The sequence below is a fragment of the Harpia harpyja genome, chromosome 1 (assembly GCF_026419915.1).
Source record: "Harpia harpyja isolate bHarHar1 chromosome 1, bHarHar1 primary haplotype, whole genome shotgun sequence".
In the NCBI taxonomy this organism is placed as follows: Eukaryota; Metazoa; Chordata; class Aves; order Accipitriformes; family Accipitridae; genus Harpia; species Harpia harpyja.
The window spans coordinates 69,165,436-69,190,844 of NC_068940.1; the positions used below are offsets into that span (position 1 = coordinate 69,165,436).

A 25,409-nucleotide genomic window follows, 5' to 3' on the forward strand; every position below is an offset into this window, starting at 1 on the left:
TCTAAAGTATTATTTTGTAAGTAAATGTTAATATCTTTCGTTTACTGAATTGAGAGACTAGACAATTTAGATGTAAGGTGTAAAAAAGCAAGTAAAATTGAGTTAATTATGCTTTCCCTCAATTCATGATGCTACGTATTTGCAGAAATATATAGTTTTATATTATTTCTAGCCTTCATAATGCAGTGTCTTTCTGATGTTAAATTTATACTAGACATTGTTCAATTGTACTATGTTTGACTTCATTGCTGCAGGACACTGCCATTGTAATATGGTAAATAGTAAGTGCTAAATAATGTTAACATGGCTCACCTTGTTCAGATAGGCTGCTTATGCAAAGCTGAGTTATCCTACCTCCACTGTTGCTCTTGACCTTGATCACACCACCTTTCATGGACTCTTGTCATCTATTGCCTTTCATGGCTCTAGCCTCTTCTATTCCTTCTACTTTTCAGAATGCTTCTTTATAGCAGTTCATTTAGTGCTTAGGCTTGGATCCTCTCTCCTCTTTGCCCTTTCCATTCTTCATTTATACCCATTACTGATTTCTGGTCCCCACTCAATTTCAAACTTCTGTGTTTATATGTGAGTTTTTAATCTACCTCTCTGCTTTTAATCTTTCTTCTTGTCCAGTCTCCCACCCCTCATTCTTTTGCTATTTATTCTGTAAACACAAAACTCACGCCAAATTGCTTAATGCTTTTACTTGAAACTTCATGTTGTGTCAGAGTTGGCAGTATCATCATATTCATCCGTGTCAGCCTAATCTGTGACCACAGTTTTGGCTTCTCAGTGGTTCGGGCCCTGAACATGTAGGATGTTTTTAAAAACAAACAAATGCAATGCAGGTGTGGATTAATGGTACAAAGCTCTAATTGTGAAGCACCTGGGATACAGAAATTCAAGAGCAGCAAAGCGTTGTGCCCAAATGAGTGTCACTGAGGAATTTGAGCTCAGCTCTGTCTATGTTGGACAGGAGTGGCACAAAAGAGTATCCTGTCATTTTCAGTTGACAGATACCATCTCATTCTGTAAATCTGTCGCTAGGAATCTTTGCTGTTTTCTTAAAGAGGAGGAAGGTAGGAGCTAGGAGGCCAGAGAAGGACCTGACATAGTTTAAAGAGTCTGCAGAGCTATTGGAGCTATAGTTTCTCTGGACTGGTTTGGACTGCAGCATTGCCTGGGATTTCCCTGACACAGGGAAGACCACCACAGCTCCAGCTCTGGTGTGTTAGCCAGCCTCCAGCCTTGACTCCTGCAAACACCGTATACCAGAGTATTGAAATGCATGCTTGGAGGACAGCGCTATAGGTATAGAAGGCAGGACTCTTCTGAAGTGACACTACTGCACTGCTCTTCCTGTCAAATGAGTTTTGCTCAGCCCTGGGTCTTTTAACTAAAAGAAGGGATTGGAAAGGGAATGAAACTTTCAGTCTTTTTCTAAAGAAGAAGAGTGTTCTAACATCTGCAGTGGCCATGGGATCAAGACAAAGATTGCTGCACTCCTACCCCAACCCTTTCTGTGAGCTGCAGCAGATTCCCATAAATGTTCTTGAGTGCTTTCCAAAGCATTTGCAGGTTCAAAGACGTATGTAACTCTGTTAGCCACAGAGGCCGATGTTTTCTTCTGGGGCCAGTAATAGCCTGAGTCCATTGGTACACGGGGGCAGTGGAAGTCCCACGACAGCAGAGTGTTCCTGGGGCCCTCCTGGCAGCAGTGCCAGGCTTGGGCTGGCCTCACGTCCACAGCTAAAGAGGTTGTCAGCCTCTAGGTCTGGGTGTGAAATTGTGTTTGCAGGTCACGGGGTTTTGTTTTGAGAGCATAAGTCAGAGGTAAGTTGGCAGCATGGTAGAGGTTATTTAGGGAATTTTCTCTCTTCACCTTTTTTTTCTATTGATGTTGCAGGAAATATTCAGGAAGTCATATTACAAGAACACTTGGAAAAAGAGGATGAAATTCTGGTTTCCTTGGCTGGTTTGAAGCAGGTATAACTATTGCTTAGCTCAACCTTCCTGTACCCTTCAGTGCTATTAAACCTTCCTTTTTTTCCTCCTTTTTGCTGTTTTGTCTTGTTGTAGCTGTTTTTCTAATACTAATGCATCAAGCATTGTGGTGTACTTTTATTTAAAAAGGTAAAGCTCAGCTATAAAGAGTTCAAATGACTTGCATGGTATTTGCTCCCTGAAAAGTTCTGGAGGCCTTGAACCAGAACTGAGGCAGTGAGACACCGAGTTCTGGACTTAAGCCACACCGTCGTTTTTCTTAATGCAAAATGTACATGCTAGGCAATAATCATGCCTATGGCCCCATTGTTTCAATGCGACGACACTTGAATGTCATTGAATTAAAAGAAAAAATACTGCGTACATAAAATGAGAATGCTGCTGAGCATCTGTAGCTCTGATTATACTGCCCTCTGCTCCTTCAAAATACATTTTATGAGGAACAATGTGACATATGTTAAACCTGTAACAAGGTAGGGAATAATCTTAACAGTTTCATTTGCTTCAGATTTCTTGGCTAGTTGTTTTCCAGACTCTGATACAACTACATTCCACTACTATTTATTTATTTAAGCAATATAGATATGAATATTGATCTGCGTCCTATCTCTTCAAAGCAAATATTTTGGGGAAATGGTGTATGAAAGCGTGCCGCACAGAGCTTTAGAAAATTTAGAATTCCTCCAAATTTCTAACTTACATCCTTTCCTCTCCCATTCAACAACAGATCAAGGATATCCTGAAAGGTTCGTTGCGTTTCAACCAGAGCCAGCTGGAAGCTGAAGAAAATGAGCAAATCACTATAGCCGATGATCATTACTGTTCCAACAGTCAGAACAAGGGGACAGGTGATGTCCTAAAGGGACCTGTTATGACAAAGCAACAGTTCGTCTCAGGACGACAGGTAAGATAAAAACATCCCAAACAGAACATTGATGGAATTAGCCTTATATTTTTTTAAGACTTCCTTTAGCATGTTCAGACACAACATGGGAACACAGCAGCATCCCTGGTATTTACGGAGCCATGGTTAAAAGTGTCTCTCTAGCTTCTGTCCTACTCCCATCAATTATTTTTATTGTAGCCTTATGCTCCACACACAGATATTTAAGTCTAAGTGTTATGCAGTGTTTGGGGGGGTTCTTCTTTCAGATTCACAGATTAATTTCCTACAAAAAGATGTAAAAACTGGAGGTAAATGTTCCCATATGCAGTGTTTCCATACGATTGTTCTCATTGCCCTTGTCCTTCAGAATCCCATTATGTAAGAGCTGATTATCTGCATTGCAGTGTATTCATGGCCAGTGCTAAAAAGGAAGTAGCGAGGTGGTTGCTTTTACCTTCTACTCCATTGTATTGAGTTTCTCCTTGAATCAGTAAACAATGTTTTCATATACAAGGCATACAGTCACAGGACAAGTTCATACACAAAAAGAGGTATTTTCCTTTCATGTTAAAAGGTCCCTCTGTCTTAGACTCGGTCTGACTCAAATGTGATCTTAGAAACAATTACTTTTGTACATGCACATTTCTATACCGGAGTTCTGTTAAGTCTGCCACCCCACTACTGATACTCACACTTGTAAATCAGTGGCAGCACTATCACCTCGCAGTCGTAACTGAGTCTGCCATCAGTTTACTTTTGACAAGTTTACTTAGGAACTACAGGAAATATTTATTCATTTTCAAATAATGACACAGGGTCGTTTTGATTTATTACACACAATCCCCCTGAGTCAGAACACTCTATGTTAAAAATCATATTTTAATTTTATTTCAGTATTAGAAGCAATACCAAGATTTTTTTTTCTTACTAGGTAATGGCAGGTTCAAAGAGCAAAGCTTTGCTAGATAGCTTCTATTGCTTGTTTAGCTGTTGTCATTACAATCACTACTTTCTGCCATAATAAAGCCATAGGTTAAACTGATATAGCATATTGGAGTGTTCATATAATGACCTCCTATTTTTGCCCTTTATCTCCTAGTGTTTTATACAAAGTACCTTTTGCTTTCTTGCCAAAATGGCAAATACTAGTTTTTTGATGATTTTTACTTGGATTTATTCTAGAAACTGAAGGTAGAATACCATATAAAATGATGACATGCTGTATGAGTGTGTGCAGACCCTACTCGTGCTGGAGAAGCCCTTACTCAGATGCTGGTCTGAACCACCAGTGTGTCACTGAGCGGAGGCGCTGGGCTTTGCACTTTGATTATTGAGTGGAGCAGGTGAAGCCTGGTCTGTGCAGGTTTCTTTCCAGTGGAAACTTTTGGGGTGATGTGTAATGAGGTCTGGTATTACCCTATTACCCCAGTGTGTAGTCAGGGTATATACATCCAGCCACAGGAACAGAGAGGGGTCGGTGGGTCCCACGATTTCGGAGGCTGCTAGTAAGCGAACTATGAGCAACATGAGTAGAGGTTGTACAATCTGAGCTCCTGCAGAGTATTAATGAGGCTTCAGCACTGCATGGTTTACATTTGGAGGTACAGTACATTCATACAGATTAGCCTTCTCTCCTCTTATCTTCTGGAAGTTCCAATTACAACAATGAGCAACAGCCCCTTTGACAGAAAGAAAGAGAAAAGATTAGGGTTAGAAACGGCAATCCAGGAGGACTGTTAGTATCCCAATGGGCTGTGCTCTTTCCGAGCCCATCACCTTTAACCGCTGTGTCTAAAATCAAACAAAAATAGGAGAGCTTTGGAACCCTTTTAATAAAAACATGGGAAAATAAAACTGCTGAGTTTAGTGGGCTGTGACATTCAACTGTTAATTGATGTGGTCAATTGTTGGCCCAAACCGGGCCACGGCCCAGGCTTTTAGCTCTGCTGAAGAAAATGGGCTGCACTGATGCCCTGGGTCAAGCCCGGAGTATTTACTGAGAGCTGCAGGGGGATTAAAAATTCCAACCACTTCTAGACCATTTAATACATTTCTTGCGAAATAAATTTTACTGTATTTACATTTTCAGTAACTTTGGTAATACATGTAATTCTGTTTGATGTGACATACTGTAGAGATTTTTCTCTGGTGGAATTATAGTGATATTTTCTAGGACAGCTGGAAAAGTTACAGGTGTAGCTATTGTGTAATTGAGATTAAAATCTGGTCTTTTGTGCTTGGTCATTATGTAAGTATAAATTATTTATCATCTTTACTTTTTTAAAAAGTGCTCTTCCTCTTTTTTGCCTCAAAATCCCTTTCTTGAAAGTGATGATAAGGATACAGCCCTTCTTTGGAAAGGAAAGCTGCAAAATTAAAATGCAAAAAAATTAAGATAAAGGCTGAAAGAAATAGAGCATTTTTTTGAATGTTTGGCTTTGGTAGCAGCATGCAGTTGACAAACAGAAGGCTTCTGTTGCTAAATAATGAATGATAATTAACACATTATCTTGCCTTTATGTCTGTTCAAAGAAGGAGGCAAAATGAGCTGCTTTTCTTCTAAGCTTTCTTGAATCTTATCCTTACAGTTAGTTTTAACTCATTCACAGTATGAAGGCAAATGAAATAAGCCTGGTCCTAGTAGCTGATATTCATCAGGAAAAAATATTTGGAGAAGCCATATGGCAACGGGCGTAAGGTTGTTAACTTTCAAAGCTACTGGAAGTATAATTCTGTCATTTTTCATTTATTCAGTAGTGGCAGCAGATGGGAGAAAACATGGTTCACGTCAGCATGAGTTTCCTGAAACAGAAACAGGGAGAAGAAGATTGGAGGAGGTATTTTACCTCTGGAAATATCAGTACCAAAATACCAATGTATGCCAGGGATAGGCAAACATTTACAGGAGGCCCTTTTATAGCATTTTGGAGTCAATATCTATGCTTTGCTGCTTCTCTGATACTTCAGTGAGCTATAGGTCTCTTTAACTGAACCAAAAAGTGTGGGTAGACCGAAAAGTAGTGTTGCAAAGCACAACACTAACGACAAGAAATTGGGATGAGTAGTTTTCTTTCCTTTCCCTTTATTAAAGGGCAGGATGCTTTTTTAACTGCACAAGAGCACATTTTTGGAAGCAGAATTTAGGAAATTGCAACACCAGTGCGAAGTGTTTATGATGGAGGGCCCTTGCTGGGGCTCACTGCCAAAAGGAAGACACCCCATTAGCATCCTTGGGGGTGCCAGCGAGGAAAATACTGATCTTGCTGGGCAAGTGTGTCACTAGGTAACATCTGTGTCACCCTACGCAAGGTGGAGCCACCTCAGATGTGAGGGCTGCGAGGACTGAAATAGTGTGGTCTTGATACCTCGGAATAATAAAGTGTATAATTTTGCAAAATGAGACTGTACTGCGTTCCCTGAGAGCTTTTAAATAGAAGTGTGGAAAGAAGCCAGGTGAATTATGCAGCAGTGGTTGTTTAAAGGAATGTAAATTTCTGTTGTACAGGGCGGGGGGTGGGGCAAAGTGCTGAAATTTTGAAGGTGGCATTTAGAGCTCTCAAAAAAGCTTCACCTGGCCCTGTCTTGTGGCTGCACTGGGTGCCTACAAAATCAGGCAACTACTAACATGTGAACCTCATGAGGTTCAACAAGGCCAAGTGAGAGGTCCTGCACCCGGGTCGGGGCAACCCGCAGTATCAATACAGGCTGGGGGATGAAGGGATTGAGAGCAGCCCTGCCGAGAAGGACTTGGGGGTACTGGTGGATGAAAAGCTGGACATGAGCCGGCAATGTGCACTCAGAGCCCAGGCGGCCAACCATATCCTGGGCTGCATCAAAAGCAGCGTGGCCAGCAGGTCGAGGGAGGTGGTCCTGCCCCTCTGCTCTGGTGAGACCCCACCTGCAGTACTGTGTCCAGCTGTGGAGCCCTCAGCACAGGAAAGACATGGACCTGTTGGAGCGGGTCCAGAGGAGGGCCACAAAAATGATGAGAGGGATGGAACACCTCTTCTATGAGGAAAGGCTGAGAGAGTTGGCATTGTTCAGCCTGGAGAAGAGAAGGCTCTGGGGAGAGCTTATTGGGGCTTTTCAGCACTTAAAGGGGGCTTATAAGAAAGATGGGGACAAACTTTTTAGCAGGGCCTGTTGCAATAGGACAAGGGGTAATGGTTTTAAACTAAAAGAGGGCAGATTTAGACTAGATGTAAGGAAAAAATTTTTTGTAATGAGGGTGGTGAAACAGTGGAACAGGTTGCCTGGAGAGGTGGTGGATGCCCCATCCCTGGAAATGTTCAAGGTCAGGTTGGACAGGGCTCTGAGCGACCTGATTTAGTTAAAGATGTCCTTGATCACTGCAGGAGGGTTGGACTAGATGACCTTTAAAGGTCCCTTCCAACCCAAACTATTCTACGATTCAGTGTTGGTGGAGCAGACACGGTTGTGTGCTGCCTGTGTCTTCAGCCCCCTGGAGATGGCAGCTGATTGACTGACAGCTCATGAAATCAGCATTTCAAACAGACCACATGAAAGCAAACGGCTAATTAATAACAAATGATGTCTCAGCTCAGAAGTCCTTAAATAGTGAAGTATCTCTCCTTGTAGGATAGATCTGTTTGTTTTTAACTTCGTGGAAACTGCCTGAAGTTGTTGACATTTGAACTACCCTGGTTCTGCACAGATCAGGAAGTTTGAGATCAATTTTGGTAGCACTCAGCACAGGATAGTGATTGATGCTTCTAAAAGCAATCTGCTTGGTTTGGTATGAATTTTACTCAGTCATCTGAGGAAAATGAATTAGTATCAAAAAATAATAGATGTAAATTTCTACCAGTTTGACAACTGTCTTACATTGGGAATTTGTAACCTTTAAAATTGTAACCAATACTCTGGACTTAAGATATTTCCATTTGAGAAAGTATTAAAATGGGTTAATTACAAAACAGAATACTACATATTATTCTACCTAGATAATAATATAACATTATTATACCTAGATACTATGTAGATAACACACAAAAAATTAAAAATTATAGAAACAGGAAGTTTTAAAAATTTACTGCACAGGCAGTTATTTGAATCCTTGTTCATACAAATTTTGGAAGGGAACAGGTCTCAATTCTGTATTTGAACATATTTTCACATTCGGCTGATATTTATCTTGTTTGTGACTGTTAACAACTTGTTAACGGCTGTGTAAATAACAACTAAAGACTTCCAGCTCCCTCATTTCATATTACAGTCATTCGTAATCAGTGGTGGGTTTTGATCCCTGAGCTACTCTACAGTTCCCCTTCAGGAACGTTCTGATCTATAATCGGTAACCAGCGCAATGGGAAATTGTTTTCAGCTGTAATAATAAATGTGGCAAAGTAAGTTTTGCTGGAGGCCATGGATACCGTAACCCCAAGTTGTGGCTTGCTGATACTTGTGATGACCTCCATACTCCAATTTTATATACGGTGCTGAGGGTCTAACTTTATCTCATTCAGATTATTCCTGTTGTTCTTTTTTGTAACTGCTGTCTTTTTTTCTCTAATACCTACATACTAGTACCTAATCCTCTTTTACTCCAAAGTGAATTTACATTTTTTTGTTTGGTGAAAGGGTCACAGCTGAAGGGCTTGTAGTCGACACACATGTTGACATACACATTTCTCCAGCTGCCCCTCTACTTCTCCTTTTTCTCAGTCTCGCATTAGTGTAGTCAAATATATTGGTTTCAATATCACACCACCTCAGGATGCTTGTTCCCACAGGCTGCTTGGCAGGTTGCGTTATTACTCTGAAAAAATTTGTGAGAGAGCGGCTAAGAAACCAGTCATATTCTTGTTATAGGAACATAGCGCTAGATACAAGAAGTTGAATGCATCTCTTGCAGGAGAAAACAAAGTGTTGTCCATTTGGGTTGCAGCCAAGCTAATAGGCTGCCATTTGTCAACAAGTGAGAAATCACACTGGGTTTCCTCCTGGATATGGCTATTTGGAATATAAGATTGCAAGTTCATAGAGAGTTTTCTGGTACACTGATGTGTAGTCTTGATCCACTACCTGAGTGCTCAGGGACACACATTTCCCAAGGTCTAACCAGACAGAAGAGGGATTCCCAGACCCTCGTTTTTTGGTAGAGTTAGGAAATCCCCGACGACACTAAGCCTAGAAGCCCTGGGAGCCCAGATCTGCCAAACCCAAACTGGTGCACGCTAAACCAGATCTATGTATGGCTCAGATTCCACAGGTCAGGGTTTTACTAGAAAATTTTATATCAAACCATTCTCCTGACAAGCTCCAAAATGCCATTGTACATGCAAACCAGCAAAAAATTCCTCTGTACTGCATTAATTACTGTGGAAAACTAATAGCAGTGAGAATATAATTACTGAAAATGTTCATGACTCTAATGTATGTATTAGATGCCTAGCTGCTGTGATCGCTACATGGATGCACTATGATGATGAAAAATGTAAGACTGCTATACCAAATAATGTATTTTTAGGGTGTTAGGTTTTATGCTTTTGTAAATAACAAATAAATTATTTCATCCAAAGTTAATACCCACTTTATTTTTTACTTCTTGATTTGGGCATTGCTACTTTTGGATGATTATTCCTTTATCCCATTCGTATATCACTGACATGCATCATAAACCTCGTTAAGTGGTAAAAGTAGTACTAACTTTAAGTCCTTTCTGTGCTTTTGTCTCACAGACTACGACTGATTCGAGCACCAGTGAGAACAAGAGTGCTGATGACTATATTATGGTTTCCAAAGAAGAGGAAGGAAGTAGAAGTGCTGTCCCGGAGCCAGCGCAGTCCCTTCAGGCATGCAAGGAGGCACCAGCAAAGCCAGAAGCTCCGTCTCGTTCAGCTTTGATATTCTCTGACCCACTGATGGGCTCCATTTCACCCTCCTCCAGCAACCTGAGCTCCAGCCCTGATGACGACAGTAGTAATAACAGCAAAGATTCTGACTTTGCTATTGTCAGCCCACTGGACATCTAAAGAAACAGGTTGGGAGAGTTTGGGAGGTCGATCATTACAACTCAGCTCAAATTCCTATGATTCACGGGCTGGATAGTTCTTTGGATTAGAAGGACAGAAAACAGATAAAGGTAACCCATTTCTGCTGCAAAAAGCCTAAATTAAAAAAAAAAAAAAAAAAAAGCCAAAACCCACAAATTTGCAACTTCTCAAAAAGAATAGTCACCTTTTAATAACTGCCTTAAATAAAGACCCAGTAAAACCCAGTTCTAATATACAGTTACTCTTAATTATACGCTTATCTTACTTAGGAGCTTTGTTACTATAGAACAGTTGCTTTCCCAAAACATAGAATAGTATGTGCTAGGTACCATAACGGATTAGGAAATGTGTAGATACTTGGCATCAGACCTGAAGCAGCAAAGACAAGCTAGATTTAATATCGTCCTTTTACAAAACATGCTCAACTGGGTTTTCTGAGTAGGAAAGGGTACTGTTTCTTCAGAGACTGTGATTAGAGAAGTAGAGAATGTATATCAGAAGGATTAAAAGCATCATCCTGGCAGTAAGCTTGTTCTCAGTTGAGGAATCCTAGTTTCTTCATTTTCATCCGGCAGTAGCCTGAGGTGTGTTCAAGGCAGAGGTTTGTGTAGTTGTTCCTCAGCGCTGTCTTACAGGAGAATGTCTGACAAATTCCTTGAGAACGGGGACCTATATAACAAAGCCTTATTTCCCTTTGCCTACTTTTTTTCCCCTTGAGAGTTTCCAGTTCACCTCTTTCCCTCTTTATATCTGTCTACTTTTACTCCTTCTGGCATGAATTATTTTTTATTTTACTGAGACTACCATGGTTAAAACAGTAGGTGCAAGGGAAATTACAGTATTTCATAGTGTAGACCTGAGCCAGCTGAACTAAAACTAGCTTGAGTATGATAACTTACCAGGGAAGGGTGCAAAGTGAAATGAAATGTCCATAATTAAAAGCACTTTATGTCTCATTACTATTATCTTCTATAGACTCTGTTTACATATATTCCTATACAATTTCCAGATTTCTAGTCAAGAAAAACATAATGGTGCAGCAGCGTTAACCAACAGAAAGTTTCTAATTAACTCTAGAACTTGTTATTCTATGGAAAAGTGTCTTTCTTTCCCATCACGTACATAGTACATCTAATAACAGTTTTTTCAAGTAGATAAGGGGGAAGTGGTTTGTACTCTCTGATCCCTTTAAACTCTGTTGGAATTCACAAAAGGAGACTGGTGGTGAGTGGACACCTCCTCTTGCAGGACCTACACAGAGCTAGCTTGAGGAAGGAATGCTAGAAAGTCACTCCATAACAGCAGCAAAAAAAAATTGCATTATTTACTTTTTAGACACATATACATTATACTATGCCACAACTTCATAATTGCATGGCAAAGCTTGTGTTTGTATGGAATTAAGAAATGGTAGTTATTTGCTGCTTAGTCTGTAATTGTAAATGGAGTTAAGTACCATATTCCAAAGATGAGGTGACATGTAGTTTGTTGGTCTTACATTTTACAAGGTCTGTGTCAGTCGCTGAACTGAAGAGATAATTGTCATGTAATTACATGGTAGCTGCCATATCCTTATATGTTCAAAAGCCGCCATGTAGTTCTTCTGAGATTATTTGTGCCTTGTAAAATGATAAAATACTAGAATGTTATGAGCAGGCATAGCATCATACTTTTCTGCGACAGAGTGATATGAACAGTCAGATGACTGTTTAGATGAAAGATCTTAAATGCATAACATTTCGGAGAGATGTTTATTTTGGTTTAATTTTAAGCTTCATAGAAAATCACTTTGGAATTCAGCATGCATGCCTGTCTTCAGGTTTATTTTATTTTATTTCCCTGACTTTACATGATTGCCAGGGGATTAGGTGGCTGTTGATTTATTTAGGTCTTTCAAGCTTTTCTAGCCTTAACTCATTCAGCAAGGCTTGTGCCACACCACCCACAAAGGGGAATCTGTTCAAGAAGTACCTATGGAAAGAGGAAAGAAATATTCTGGGGACAGAGAGAAAAGTTTTATCTTCTGTGATACATAAACCTTCAAAGATTCCAGTACTTTGGCAGGAGAAAATGTTTTTACTTCTTTTTTATTTTTTTTAAGCATCATTCTTTTGATTTCTGTTCTGGTTGTTTGTTTCAGGGATCACATTACTATTTTCTTGAACAGTCTCGTTGCCAATGGAAGAGTGTGATTTGTACAGTTCTTTTATTTTTGTAAGTTAGTTGTATCTCTAATACTGCATATTTTAAAACAGCACTAAAAGTATATAAAGATTTGGGGAGTTTCTAACAAGTTTTCACTAATCAGTGAATACCGATGAGCTGAATGCCTATCATGCCGTGGGATATGATAAAAGTCTTCAGAAGCAAAGAGATGATTATACAAATAAGATCAGAGCAAATTCCAGTAAATGAATCTACTTTGGTTATACCATTTCCTTCCACATCTCAAATATGTTGTCTCTGATAGTTGATCATAGTGCGGAGATAGTTAGAATTTTGTATATTCATTAAGTTAGAAACTTGTAAGTTAGACAAAATGTCAAATCATCACCCTGTCTTGCGTTATGTTAAGAATATACAGAGAAAGAAATTGTCATTTAAAATACAAGATTATTCTTTTTCTCTGAAGATGACCTGCTCATAATGTTCATGGATAACAGTAATCAGATAGAAAAATTACATGCATTGCAAATTACTGATGAAACCTAATATGGGATTAAGATATGTATCTGAGACTGTTGTACTGTATCTCACATCTGTAATTTATGACTGTTTAAAGTCTTTTGCATGTCATGTCAGTTGTATGTACTGCAGAACGGCAGTATCATATTTTGACTGGGTATTCATTTAGTCGTGGAACTTTGTATCTTTACTCTGGAAGAACATCTAGCCCGCTTTATTAAAGAGAGAATTAACAAATTTTCTGGGCTGTGCTTGTGCTGTTTTCTCAAAAAAGAGGGAAAACTTTTTGACTAGAATACTGGTAGTATGATTTCTGAGAACTTATTAAAAATTTTAAAACTATCTCATTATCTATATAAGCACAAAGATTATTAATATTTTAATCAGATTTTATATATATATGATCCAGGGAATAAAACTGCTTGTCATTTCTCTCACCCAAACAACATAGAACATTTCCTATTTTACCATATTTATTCTATCTGAAAATGACATACCAGATTTTAACGTGGTATAACTTTTCTGCAATTTCATGAAACTTGGTATAGTTACATCATCGTGTCTCAGTCACAGTGCCAGTATCTGTACAGTACTTTTCTGAAACTCAGTATGTTATTTCACATTCTCCAGTATGTTCTCCTCATTAGATGGCACTGAGGCAGCTATTTAAAAGATTAAATTTCAGATTTAAGGTGTACTTGTGCCTGGCAGTTACAGTGTCACCTGTTCAAATATGGACAGCAATCCTAACATGAACAGATTTCTGAGTTCTGGGTGTCAGCCCTTAAATAATACTTTTGATTTTGTGCTGCATGTGTTGGTCTTGAGTGAATGTCTGTAATGGTTTATTAGACTTGAAAAGGTGCGATTTCATAAAATAAACTTCATTTGGCTATGGAATAGTAATTACACTGTCTCATAATCTGTGCTGTTCTTTTAAGAGTGATTATATGCAGTCTCTGCATTAGTGTTTCCTGTGTCACTGAATCTGCTAGACTCCCACTTCAGTAGCTAGCTAAATTTAGAGATGAAAGAGCATGAAAGAAGGTCATGAGAGAAACAGCAACTTGAAATGTGCACACAGGCAACTTGTTTGCCTGCTGCTCGCAATATATTTAACCGCTAAAATGGTGAGGGAGGTTTTAGTTATGTGGGAGGATCCTGCAAGAGGCAAAGCATATAACCCTAGAAACAGACGATGAGCCGGAAGGGATGCAGCATGAGACTCTCTTAAACTACAGATTCTTTACAGCAGGAATCATCTTTTTCTCTGAGCTTCTAGCGTAGTTTGCCATGATCACAAACGCTGTCAAAATTAGGATAATAATAATAATATACTCAATATTTCACCAGGTTTTGCTCTTTCGGTGAGCTAGATGTAATCCAATAATAATAACTCAGCTGACAGCAGTAGTATTGTATCAGAGAAATTTGGTCCCAGACTGCTGAAATAAGTAAGTGCAACTGAGGAGCAGTAGCTTAAATAAATAAATTAATAGCAAAAAAACCCCACACCAGAAACAGGACAACAATGTTGCCAAATACAAAAAGCTATATTTGTCTCCACACATATATGAAGTATAAGAAGTATTTTCTAAAATGTGCTTCAGGTAGCACTTGTGTACCTTGTTTGACTACGCCAGGTAGGTTTGTGCAACCCTATCTTTGTCTTTAACTTGCAAAAGCCTAGCTGATGCTGAGATGCAGGAAGCATTAAAATATATCAGCTGCAAAGGGAAGACACTGTGGTTCCATTTCTAGGAATGATAAGAATTTGATCCTTCAAATCCCACTGATTTTACACTTTCACTGTCTTCCATGGTGACAACATGAAACACCCTGTAAGCATCTCCAGAGACCTGATGGGAACTCTGCTGCTTAAGTCATCATGTGCAGTCGCAGAGCTTTATGCTGAGAAAGTTTTCACAGCTTTGCCTTTCACTGTGAGCTTCAGGGACTGTGGCAAGGTTAGGTTTGTCTGAATTTTTAACTAGTACAAAGAAGCATTCAAAGATGCTATAAATTATCATGCCAGTATTTGAGACCTTTTGGAATATAAATTGCTACATAGTTTTGAGATGGAAGAATAGTTGTCACAATATCTTGATTTCCCACCTGCTGTGTTAATTGAATCCACGGGATGGGGAATGTAATAGCATTTTCAGATCAGCATTAAATGCCCCTTTAAAATACGAGAAAATATCAAGCAAACATATTAAAAAGCAGATTGTCAGAGGTGTCATATAGCTTGCAGGATAAGATATACCTCTGTGCAATACTTGGGAACATGCATCATTTTTATCCATAAATAGGGGGACTTGCAACAGCCTGGAACATGTGGCAGAAAATGTATACGAATGTGAGGCTGTTCTTAAAAACATTTTTAAAGCTACAAGGGTTAAAATACATCAAAATGTTAAAAAAAAAATGTTTAAATACACGCAAAGCTTATTTAGGCTTGCAAAGATTATCAGGTCTCACAAAAGTTTCACCTAGTTTAGAAAAGTTAAATTTTCTTACTAAAATCTGATTACTTCATTGCTTTTTCCACCATGCAGATTTCCATTTATCACTGACACTGCTGTCCGGATTGCTGCGGTATTTGCACCCATAGTCAATGTAATACCCTCTCCGCCAGCAGCCTGGGGGTTGAACAGTGTTAGGGTAGGTTTTGGTGTGAGCACACTGAATGTTACTTTCTCCAGTTACTGCCTTCCTTACTTCTTACTGCCTTGCAGTCCCTATCTGTGCTTTATCCACATGTGTGTTTTCTTATTGATCTTTGATTATAAGGCCTGCAAGTCTTTTGGCATGACATGTGCATTGCACGTGCAGTGATGAAACTCCAGCCTCCGGGTGATACTTCAGTGTGACTTGTAAAGGCACCTGAAGGTAGGCGTTTGGGACCACAATGAACTTCTATTTCAGAATTGTGCTTCAGACAATAACTTTCAAAATCTGGAGAAAATTAATTCCAGTATATGAGCAATGAATTGCACATGTTTGCTAAGTTGTGAAGAAGTTGTGATGGGGGAACTCCCCAGCAGACCCTCTTTCCAAACTCCTTTTGTTCTCATTTCCCACAGTCAAGCCCATCTGGCAGTTTTGTGATACCGGACATAACCCATAAAAACTTCAGCTGTTTAATCTTCTTGAATAAATGAATTCTCAGTCACTGTGATCAAAGTTAGCTGTTCATCATCTGAGGACTCCAATACCCTATGCCTGCAGCCTGGACACCAACCCAACCAGTGTGCTCCTTGTTCTCGTGTAAAATCTGAAATCTTAGGAAAATCTCACACTACTTTTACAGCAGGTGGTATCCATATTCAGTCCTCATAATTTCCCTGTGGTAAGCTTTATTGTAAGTTTTATTGCCTAATATTTTCTCTCTCCACACTTTCTTTGTAATTCTTACAACCAGGGAAAAAATAGAAGAAAAATATTGGCTTGGCTCAAAAATGCTTTGCTTTTTCTTTCCTCCCTCCTCTTTCTCCTGGTAAAGTATCTTTGCTGAGGATTTTTGGTTCTTTTACTTGTAAAACAGCCTATGTGTATTTAAACTGGTTATAAGGTAGAGTTCTGTTATCTTTTGTCTTAAAAGTGCATTGATTTCTCCAAAACTTTTACCATACTGAGAAAGTTGATCTTGAGTTAAACATCAACTTTACAGAATTATAAATGGGAATAGTGTATATTTTCAATTTCTAAAAAACAGCACATTTTGGTAAGCACACTGGACCACAATTGGGCAAATAAGACACTTAGCAAGCTATGCTATTTTCTTTAAAAAAAAAAAAAATTTAAATTTGGTGAGGTGAGACCACAGAGAGGGAGAACAGCCTCAGGCCCAGGACACCGATGTAGCGTGGTACCAGAACTTGTCCCCTGTTCCTCAGGAGGGGCCATGGCTGTATTCAGGGCTGGGTGCTCCTGGGCACAGGGGAAGGTGGCCCATGGCTACACGTGGAGGAAACACAGGACACGCCACACCAGTGTGTGCCCCCGTTGTGCAAGGCACAGGAGGGCTCATCCTTGTGCAAGGGCCATGGGCTGCAGTGTTGCTAGAAAGGTGGAGGACCAAAAGATGAAAATTAGTGTTTGCTGCCTTCCATGGATCTTTAAGCTTCAGCGTAAATAAAAATGGGAAAGCAATTGCCAAGCATCATTAACCGTGCTGGCATTGCAGTCGCTGCAATGTGCTTTCCTCAGTGTTTTCTTTCTGTGGGATGCAAATTTTACATTGTAGTATGGCTTATGAAGAAGAAAGAAAAATCTCCTTTTTTCATATTTTGGCATTTTTGCTGTATGTGAATTTTTTTTTTTTTTAAGACATGTTATTATTGGTGTAAGTAAGTCCACAGAGAGACTGCAACAACTTCTCTCCTCCTCTGCCCCCATGTATCAGGGATTTTGAAGTAAACAAAAGAGAGAGAGAAATAGCAACTTCAAAATTCTTGTAATCTAACTGTTGGGTTTTTTACATGATGGGATTAGTATGTTTGGTAGCTTGCACCAAGTAGAAAACCAATGTCTATTAAGACATGCTAGAGAGGCAAAATGTCTACAATTCTTCAACTATGTGAGCACAGGACTGTGTGTTTTGCCAGTGCTTATTAAGGTACATCTGGCCTTACTGGAGCAAGTTATATGATGAATATGGCTTCTGCAGAATATTTTTAAAGAAAGAAAATCAGTACATGCTTTTGCTTAAAAAAATTCCTATTGTTTTCAAAACTTTTTGGTTCTCTGTAAATACCTTTTTGTGGTGCTTCTCTAAGGTATGGCAAGAGTGTACTTTTGCTCCTCATCATCCTCTGTCTTCCTGTCTGCACCCTGGCATGTGCACGACCTGCAGAACCTTCTCATCCCTCCCACCGCCACCTTCCCCAGGTTGGGACTTATGAGAGGTCCAGTTGCATATCATTTTGGGAAAACCGCAAATAAGGATGTGAGGGTATGACACAAATCACAGCCTGACCCAAATTAGCAAGTCACACCTTGCCAGAAAACATTAATTGGTTCTCTGACCTTGCAAAGCCACAAGCGTACCAAGAGTCGTGGGCTGTTGAGGAGTCTGGCTTTTTGTGAAGGGTAAGCATTCATAGGAAGCAATCTGCATGATAGAGCTATGTACCATTATTTGAGAATAACTGTATCCTTTGCCATCAAAATCAGAAAACATGAGTCTAACTTCCAGCAAGTTTCTAAAATGCACAGCAAAGATCTCTTAAGCACAGAGACGCATCCCCAAATCCTGTCATTTCATAAGCCTTTGTCATCAATGCACACTGTGGATGCTGAAATGATCAAGATAAATACAGGTGTTGGGGACTGGTGATAAAAATACAAACTCCGATTTCTACTGCAAAATGCTGATGAGACCAAATAGAAACATCAGGTAGGCAAAAGGTGAACTCAACAAATTGTGAAATACCACCCCCTTCCTTCAGAAAGAAGCTTTAAAAGTTTCAAATATACTGTTTTGATATTCTTTAAGAGAAAGTCACCTTCTAGTTCAAAATTATTTCATTTGGAAATTTTAAGTAATCTTTTATGGACAGTAAAAAAGTGAGATATATACAAAACAATTCAAATTCATCAATATATTTCAATTCATGACATTTTAAAATTCCTTTATCAAATCACTGATTTTTGGATGGAGGGGAGCTGATCTTTAGTAAGAAATAAAATCTACACCAGGAGGGTGGGCCTGTGCTGTGGAATGTTCCTTGGGAACAGAGCCAGGCAAGTTTAAAATTGAGAGATACTTAAAATTGAGAGTGGGGCTTTGCCGCTTACGTGCTCGCAGCCAAGACTGGCGTTTTATGGTGCTGGCTGCTGGATGCAGAAGGTTTCTGGCCTGAAAACCTTGCTCCTCTAGGAGAGCCAGTGAGCAGCACGACCAGGGACAGTTCATACACCAAGGTCTGTCTGTTGGTTGTCCTTTGTACATGCTCAGCCATCTGGCAAAGGATGCTGCACTAGTATCAAAACCATTAGCTGTGTGATTGGCATTCACCATATTTTGGATGAAAGAACATTAGTTTAACCTAAGGTTTTTAGCAGTGCACTGGGCACACTTCTCTCTAACCTTATCACACATGCGGAGCCACCGTGGGGAGAGGGAAATCCCCATCTTCAGAGCCTGCAGCGCAGACCTGTCCGTTCAACACAGACCCAGCCCGCTTGGATCAGATTTGTCCTGGGTGCAAATCAGCACACTTCTACTGACCCCCGCGGTCACAGAGGCTTATCCAGATCAAAGTATGTTTCTTTTGCATCCAACTTCTGCTGGCCTAGATAACCATGTGCATCAATCATTCATCGCTGAGCTTGGGGTGGCAGTGCAAGCCAGCAAGTCAAGGTAATGCAAATGCTCTCCAGAAACAATTCCCCACAACAGCCACGGAGGGGAATTTATTTATTTTTGATAACAGGATCTGTTAAAATTTGAGAGTTTTAGAAAGATTGACAGAGGATTAAGTTTATTAAGAGCATTTTGCATATCAGCTACATTGCTGCACCGGTGGCTTAGGTAACCTGGGTACTGGGGAGAGCCTCCTCTTCCCTCCTGCTTGATCAAAATAGCTCTGTGCTAGCACCTGTTCATCTCTGCTGATGGCAAGTGTGTCCTTCTGATGTAGGACACTGTACTGGGTTTGTGTGGCAAGGTTTTGGTAGTGGGAGGTTACAGGGGTGGCTTCTGTAAGAAGCTGCTGGAAGCTTCCAATGCCAGCCGGCTCCAAGATGGACCTGCCGCCGGCCAAGGCCGAGCCCATCGGCAATAATAGTAGTGCCTCTGTGATAATGTATTTAAGCAGGGAAAAAAAGTTGCAGCAGGCACAGAAACTGCAGACGGAGAGAGAGGAGTGAGAACATGTAAGAGAAACAACCCTGCAGAGACCGAGGTCAGTGAAGAAGAAGGGGGAGGAGGTGCTCCAGGCGCCAGAGCAGAGATTCCCCTGCAGCCCGTGGTGAAGACCATGGTGAGGCAGGCTGTCCCCCTGCAGCCCATGGAGGTCTACGGTGGAGCAGATATCCACCTGCAGCCCATGGAGGTCCACGGTGGAGCAGATATCCACCTGCAGCCCATGGAGGACCCCATGCCGGAGCAGGTGGGTGCCCAAAGGAGGTTGTGACCCTGTGGGAAGCCCACGCTGGAGCAGGCTCCTGGCAGGACCTGCGGATCTGTGGAGAGAGGAGCCCACGCTGGAGCAGGTTTTCTGGCAGGACTTGTGACTCCACAGGGAACCCACGCTGGAGCAGTCTGTGCCTGAAGGACTGCACCACATGGAAGGGACACAGGCCGGAGCAGTTCGTGAAGAACTGCAGCCTGTGGGAAGGACCCACGCTGGAGAAGTTCATGGAGGACTGTCTCCCATGGGAGGGACCCCACACTGGAGTAGGGGAAGAGTGAGGAGTCCTGCCCCTGAAGAGGATGAAGCAGCAGAGACAACATGTGATGAACTGACCCCAACCCCCATTCCCCATCCCCCTGCTCCACTGGGAGGGTAGGTAGAGAATCCAGGAGTGAAGCTGTGCCCAGGAAGAAGGGAGGGGTGGAGGGAAGGTGTTTTGAGATTTGGTTTTATTTCTTATTACCCTACTCTGGTTGAATGGCAATAAATTAAGTTAATTTTCCCCAAGTTGAGTCTGTTTTGCCTGTGACGGTAATTGGTGAGTGATCTCTCCCTGTCCTTATCTCGACCCACGAGCCCTTTGTTATATTTTCTCTCCCCTGTCCAGCTGATGTGGGGAGAGTGATAGAATGGCTTTGGTGGGCACCTGGCGTTCAGCCAGGGTTAACCTACCATAGACACCCATAAGGAAAGATGGGTCCTTCTCCAGTCCAGGGTCACTGGAAATGCTCCCTGCAGACACAGCCCCTAAGCACCCCTTGGTCCTCAAAGATACCAGGCACTGGCTGCACTTTCGACTTGTGGGTCTGGACAGTTGTGCGTAAAACATATCTGTTAGAAGTGTTTTTACACCTCTGCTGTGAGTAGCTTACCACAGATCCTCCCTGTCAGCTCCCATCACAGCTGCTAACGGTGCTAAATCACGTAGCAAAACCCAGTGAGGGCGGTGGTGGCAGCAGCAGCAACCTCTTCTTGGAAATCACTTCAGTTCAGAGAAAGTCTAGAAGAGTCACAAGCCACCAGTTGCCCCGTGCCAGGCTGGGGACGGGACACTTGCCGGCTATCCAGTACTGTGACAGCAGCATACGGACAGCACGCATCCAGCCCTTGCCTGCTTTGCAGCCACTGCATTGATTTTTGGGGGTTCCCACCCCGCAGCACGCTCCCTACCAGGCCTCCTCTCCACACCCTGCTTCCCAGCCTCTCAGCGTTACCGATCACTATTTCGGGGCTTCTGTGGCAGTAGTGGCAAGTTTGCAAAGGCTTTTGGTGTGAACGGGCACTGAGCCTCACACAGGCTGATGTATTTTAATTTTCATGCATCCATGTGTCCTCCAGTTAGGCTACATCCAGGGAGAAAGGTTTCTGTTTTGGTTGTAATCGGCGTCTTGCTGAAAATCTTCACTGAATTGTTCTTGGGACTTGACCTCAGCGAGACCTTTGCACCTTTTGGGGAGTTTTTCAGTGTTCTTCGCTCTTTCAAAGCCAAGAAAGTGTTGGGGTTTGGGGTTTTTTTTTTCTCTTTTAAATGTGCAGAGACCCACCTCCTGGTGATGGGCACACTGCCTCTCAGGTGCTGCTCTGTGCCACGGGTGGTGGTCACAGGTCAGCAACGTGCCGCTGAGCCGTGCTCCGGTGGGGACGAGCGGTACCACCAGTGATGCTAAGAGAGGTCTGCACCTGAGCAGGCAGAGCAGTGGCCCTCGCCCGTCCCGTGCATGCCCTGAAACCCAGCCTTTACCACAGGCCATGTCGGCAGTGAGCTGGGGAGCACAGCCTCCAAATTCCTCCTTGAACCAGGCTTTTCGATAAGCAGAGCGTGAAGAACCTTGTTATCAAAGGTCCTCTGCAGAGCGATGCGCAGGCCAGGCACTGCCCTGCAGCCTGCAAATGCCCAACAGCAGAATGAATCTGCGCTGACCTGAATCAGCATTAAAAATAGATCTCAAGATACAAGACTGGGGAGAGGGGAAAGGCTAAGCATAATCTCATAGCCACTGCTGACTTTTGCATTTGAATAGATTTTTTTAAAACAGTAAACTAGAAGCTCTCATCTGGTTAGACTGTTGTTATGGAGTCCAGGTTTTAGCAACATAATTACTGTTGCATTCAGAGTTTTCCTGAATTTCCTTACTTTACATTTCATATCACTTAATGAAATGGCTAAGAGATTTTGCTGAAAATGATTGTGCAGTATTGATTAGGAGCATAATTTTAGGAATGTTTGGCAACTAGAACACGTTTTCTGTTTCATAAAAAATACTTTTTTTAAAAAATGTTATATAGTGTCTTGTGATTTTGTGGCCTGCCTACTCAGCTAAAGATTGAAGATGAGTTTTTCAAAGTAAAGGTGTGAGAGGGAAAAGAAACTAACTGTACTACGATAATGAGGGGAGAGTGTAAGAGCAATGTGAAGACTGTTGGCTCTAGCTGCCTCAAAACAGATTTACAAACAGGTCAAAGAATAAATTTAAATACACACGAATAACAAATGCATTAGTCACATCAGAGTTCAATGAAGTGTTTATGAAATAGCAGCTTTGTAGCACTGGCCCTTCAGAAGTAATTCACTAAGATGGATCTGACTGACAGCACATTCTGGTTTTAATTTGTCCAGTGTATAGGCTGCTTAGGAAGGTAGACAAGGATAGAATACCCATCATTGCTTTAGGATTAACAATCAATTGGAGAAAGAAAGTTAGAAATTCTCCTGAAGTATCTGTGCTTTGCCAGATACTACTTTGCCTGCAGTAAATTCATAGAGGCCATTAAAATCAGGAGTAGAGCCTACACCGAGCTCAGACTTTCACACAGCTCTTGGTAGGGACAGTGCGAGAAACGGGGGCTGAAAGAGGGATTCAGGTCATAATGAACAAAGACTGCCAAGCACTTACCATTTAATTGCCTCAATGCAAGGCAACACACTGCCTTTTCCACCCCACTTGGATACTTGCCCACACTGCTCGTCTTCCTTAGATGACCTGTGACTAGGGAGTCTGAGATTCTCCAAGAACAAATACTGCAATCTCTGCTATAGTCTCTATGGTCATTTTGGAAACAGGGAACATACTGTGCTCCCATCCCAGCTGCATCAAGATCTACCAGCTACCCAAGTGTCGTACAGAGAATCAAGGAGTCAAATACTTCTGCTTTGCTGTAGGAGAAGACCAATGTGACAACTCATCAGCAGGCTAGAAGTCTTGATGCACAGCCAGTGAGCAGAGCTGCACCGAGCAAGAGCAGGAGCTGGTTGCTCTTTGGTTTGGTCATTACCCCATGTAATATGCAGGGGTAGCATGGGCTAGTGGGTGGGATGCTGGCGTGGGACCAGATGGAGTTGACATCTGAATGGGTTAGGTGCCTAAATACCACTGAAGTGGATATTTGGATTTAATAGCTGAAGTGCTTTGCTGCTTCTAAAAATACTGCCAGCAGCTTTGAAAGTCTTGTCTTATTCTGTATGCCATTTTCCAAGCTCTGGAGAGTATAATTATAGCTCTTCCCTAATATTGCATAATGAATGCATGAAAAATGGTATCCTCTGCTGCTGAGGTAATGGGGAGACCCTACTTTACTTCAGGTTGATAGCTGGAGCAGGTTTATTGATTATGGCATTTCTGAGGACTATAAACTTAGAAATGAAAGAAAATGAGTTGGCTGCAGAGGTAAGTTTAAAGGTACTATAGATATATGATTAGTGTTACATACTTGTTTGTATAAATTCTGCAAAAAAAAAGCTGCAATGGCTTGGATGCTGAGAGCATACCTGCTACTCTCTGCTTTGATTTTTTACAGAATTCAAGATTAATTCCATGTTTGAAGAATAGCCTGGATAAAACAGGTACATGCAACAAAAGTAATCAGATGAGACTGTGTTTGCTACATCTAAATAAAGTCGCTGTCCTGCCAAATCATTCTGTGACTGCAATAACTCTCTGGGCATTGAAATATTGACTGATAGATGCAGGACTTCATCTGAATTATCACTTGCCTACGTGTACTAATGCAGAGAATATAGACTATGTATATTCTTTGCCAATGACTGGAAAAGTAATTCATGGTCTAGGTTACCTTTGTTGTTTTTAACAATAAAGGCTGGACTAGCTTTATGCTTTCATTAAGGAATAAATCCAGCACAGACAAAAAAGGGTGTTGGATACATCAGCCTCTGCACTGTTACATGCCAATTTAGCCAATATCATGTAGTGCAATATCTCTGCAGCATGAGAGAATGAAAGAATTTAGAGCGGGTTCTTTTCCTCAGAGTCTTTCACAAAGTACCACTACAGATCTTTGCAATTCAATCTAATCTGCAAGAAGGAAGAAGTAATTCTGTGTGTATGTGTGGTTTGTTATTTTGGTGTGTTTATTATTTTTACATAAAAGTGCTGAACTTTACTTGAATTCATTAGTTCATTTACTTTGCTGGAGAGGAAGTTTCCTGCAGAAAAAAACTGTGTTGTAGAAGTCTGTGCAGAACAAAAATGGTATGCTTTGGAGTTTGAATCTGGAAACCAAGATTTCTCCTTTTAGAAAGTCTGAGAAAGAATACCAATAAACTCTTACTTATGGGATGACTTTAAATAATCCTCCTTAGGCTGAAAAGCTCTAACATTAACAGAGAACCTAGTATCTTTGGGGAGCATAAGCAAGCCTTTATGCAAGGATGAAGGGGTTTTGGACAAGGATGACCTGTCCGAGATCAAAAACCAACATACTCCCAACTGGTTTGAAACATTTTGGCAGTTGCTGTATTTTAACTTGTTCCCTTTGTATGTAATGAAAACCTCCACTAAAACAACAAATAACCAGCTTGCAATGTTTATCTGGCCTTAAATGAGATACTAGCATCGTGGTATTTGACAGTCATCGTAATCGCAGAGAGGACTGTTCCTTCGGTATTAACTACCTTTAAAAAGCAAATCCCTCAGTGTGCCTTTGATACAGTAAGTTTTTAGGATGCAAAGAACTTACTGCCAGATGGTTGACATTGCCAAACCAGTCTTTTACAATGATCTTCACTTGCCACTTGCTGTGTTAAAAACAGCTGCCCATTCCTCCGTATCTGAGCATCTTAGGTAGCGACATCCTTAATGGACCTCCCAATCTCCATCTTAACTGTCTTCTTAGGGTAAAACACAGAATTCAGCACAGGGCACGGATATTACTCTGTTGGGACTGATTTTTCACTTCTTTTGGGGAGGGGGACGAATGGGAGGACCCCCTTTGTGATGGAGAAGGATCTTACCAACATTGCCAGAGTTGTTCTTAGAGAAGAGAGCTGTGTCCAATAGCAGCACTGGAAAGCATTCCCTAAAGATCAGAGCTGGAGTTTACCTCACCCCTGGAAATCTGTTTTGGAACTACGCACTATAAAAATGGAATGACAGTTAACATGCTGTTTTCCCCAATTATTTTCTTCTGCTTGTTCATTGTTGTTGTTGTTGTTATTGTGTTTATTACAAAATACCCAATTTCATTACTAAAGGTATGAAGCCCTTGCCTTTCAGATAGTATGATAAATAACATAGATCAGGGTATCTTTAGTGGAGAAAAAAAAATCACCTGCTGATAGTGTCCTTGATGATATACTAAAAAGTATGTCCTTCAGGAAGTGGGGAGATGTCATTCTTGCATGTTATCTTTCTGTATTTCCTGTAAGACTCAGCATGTTGG

At 41.1% G+C, this 25,409-nt stretch overlaps 1 protein-coding gene across 3 annotated transcripts in view; it reads left to right on the top strand.

Annotated features, from left to right (window-relative positions):
• TBC1D5 (TBC1 domain family member 5) overlaps positions 1–13,497 on the top strand; it is a 328,358-nt gene extending 314,861 nt beyond the window's left edge. For all 3 annotated transcript variants that reach the window (XM_052798675.1, XM_052798656.1, XM_052798664.1), the window contains 3 exons: positions 1,907–1,986; positions 2,732–2,908; positions 9,592–13,497. In XM_052798675.1, the coding sequence (XP_052654635.1) occupies positions 1,907–1,986; positions 2,732–2,908; positions 9,592–9,885 (551 nt within the window). In that variant the 3' untranslated portion in view covers positions 9,886–13,497. The remainder of the gene's footprint in view (positions 1–1,906; positions 1,987–2,731; positions 2,909–9,591) is intronic.
• The last annotated feature ends 11,912 nt before the right edge of the window (positions 13,498–25,409 follow it).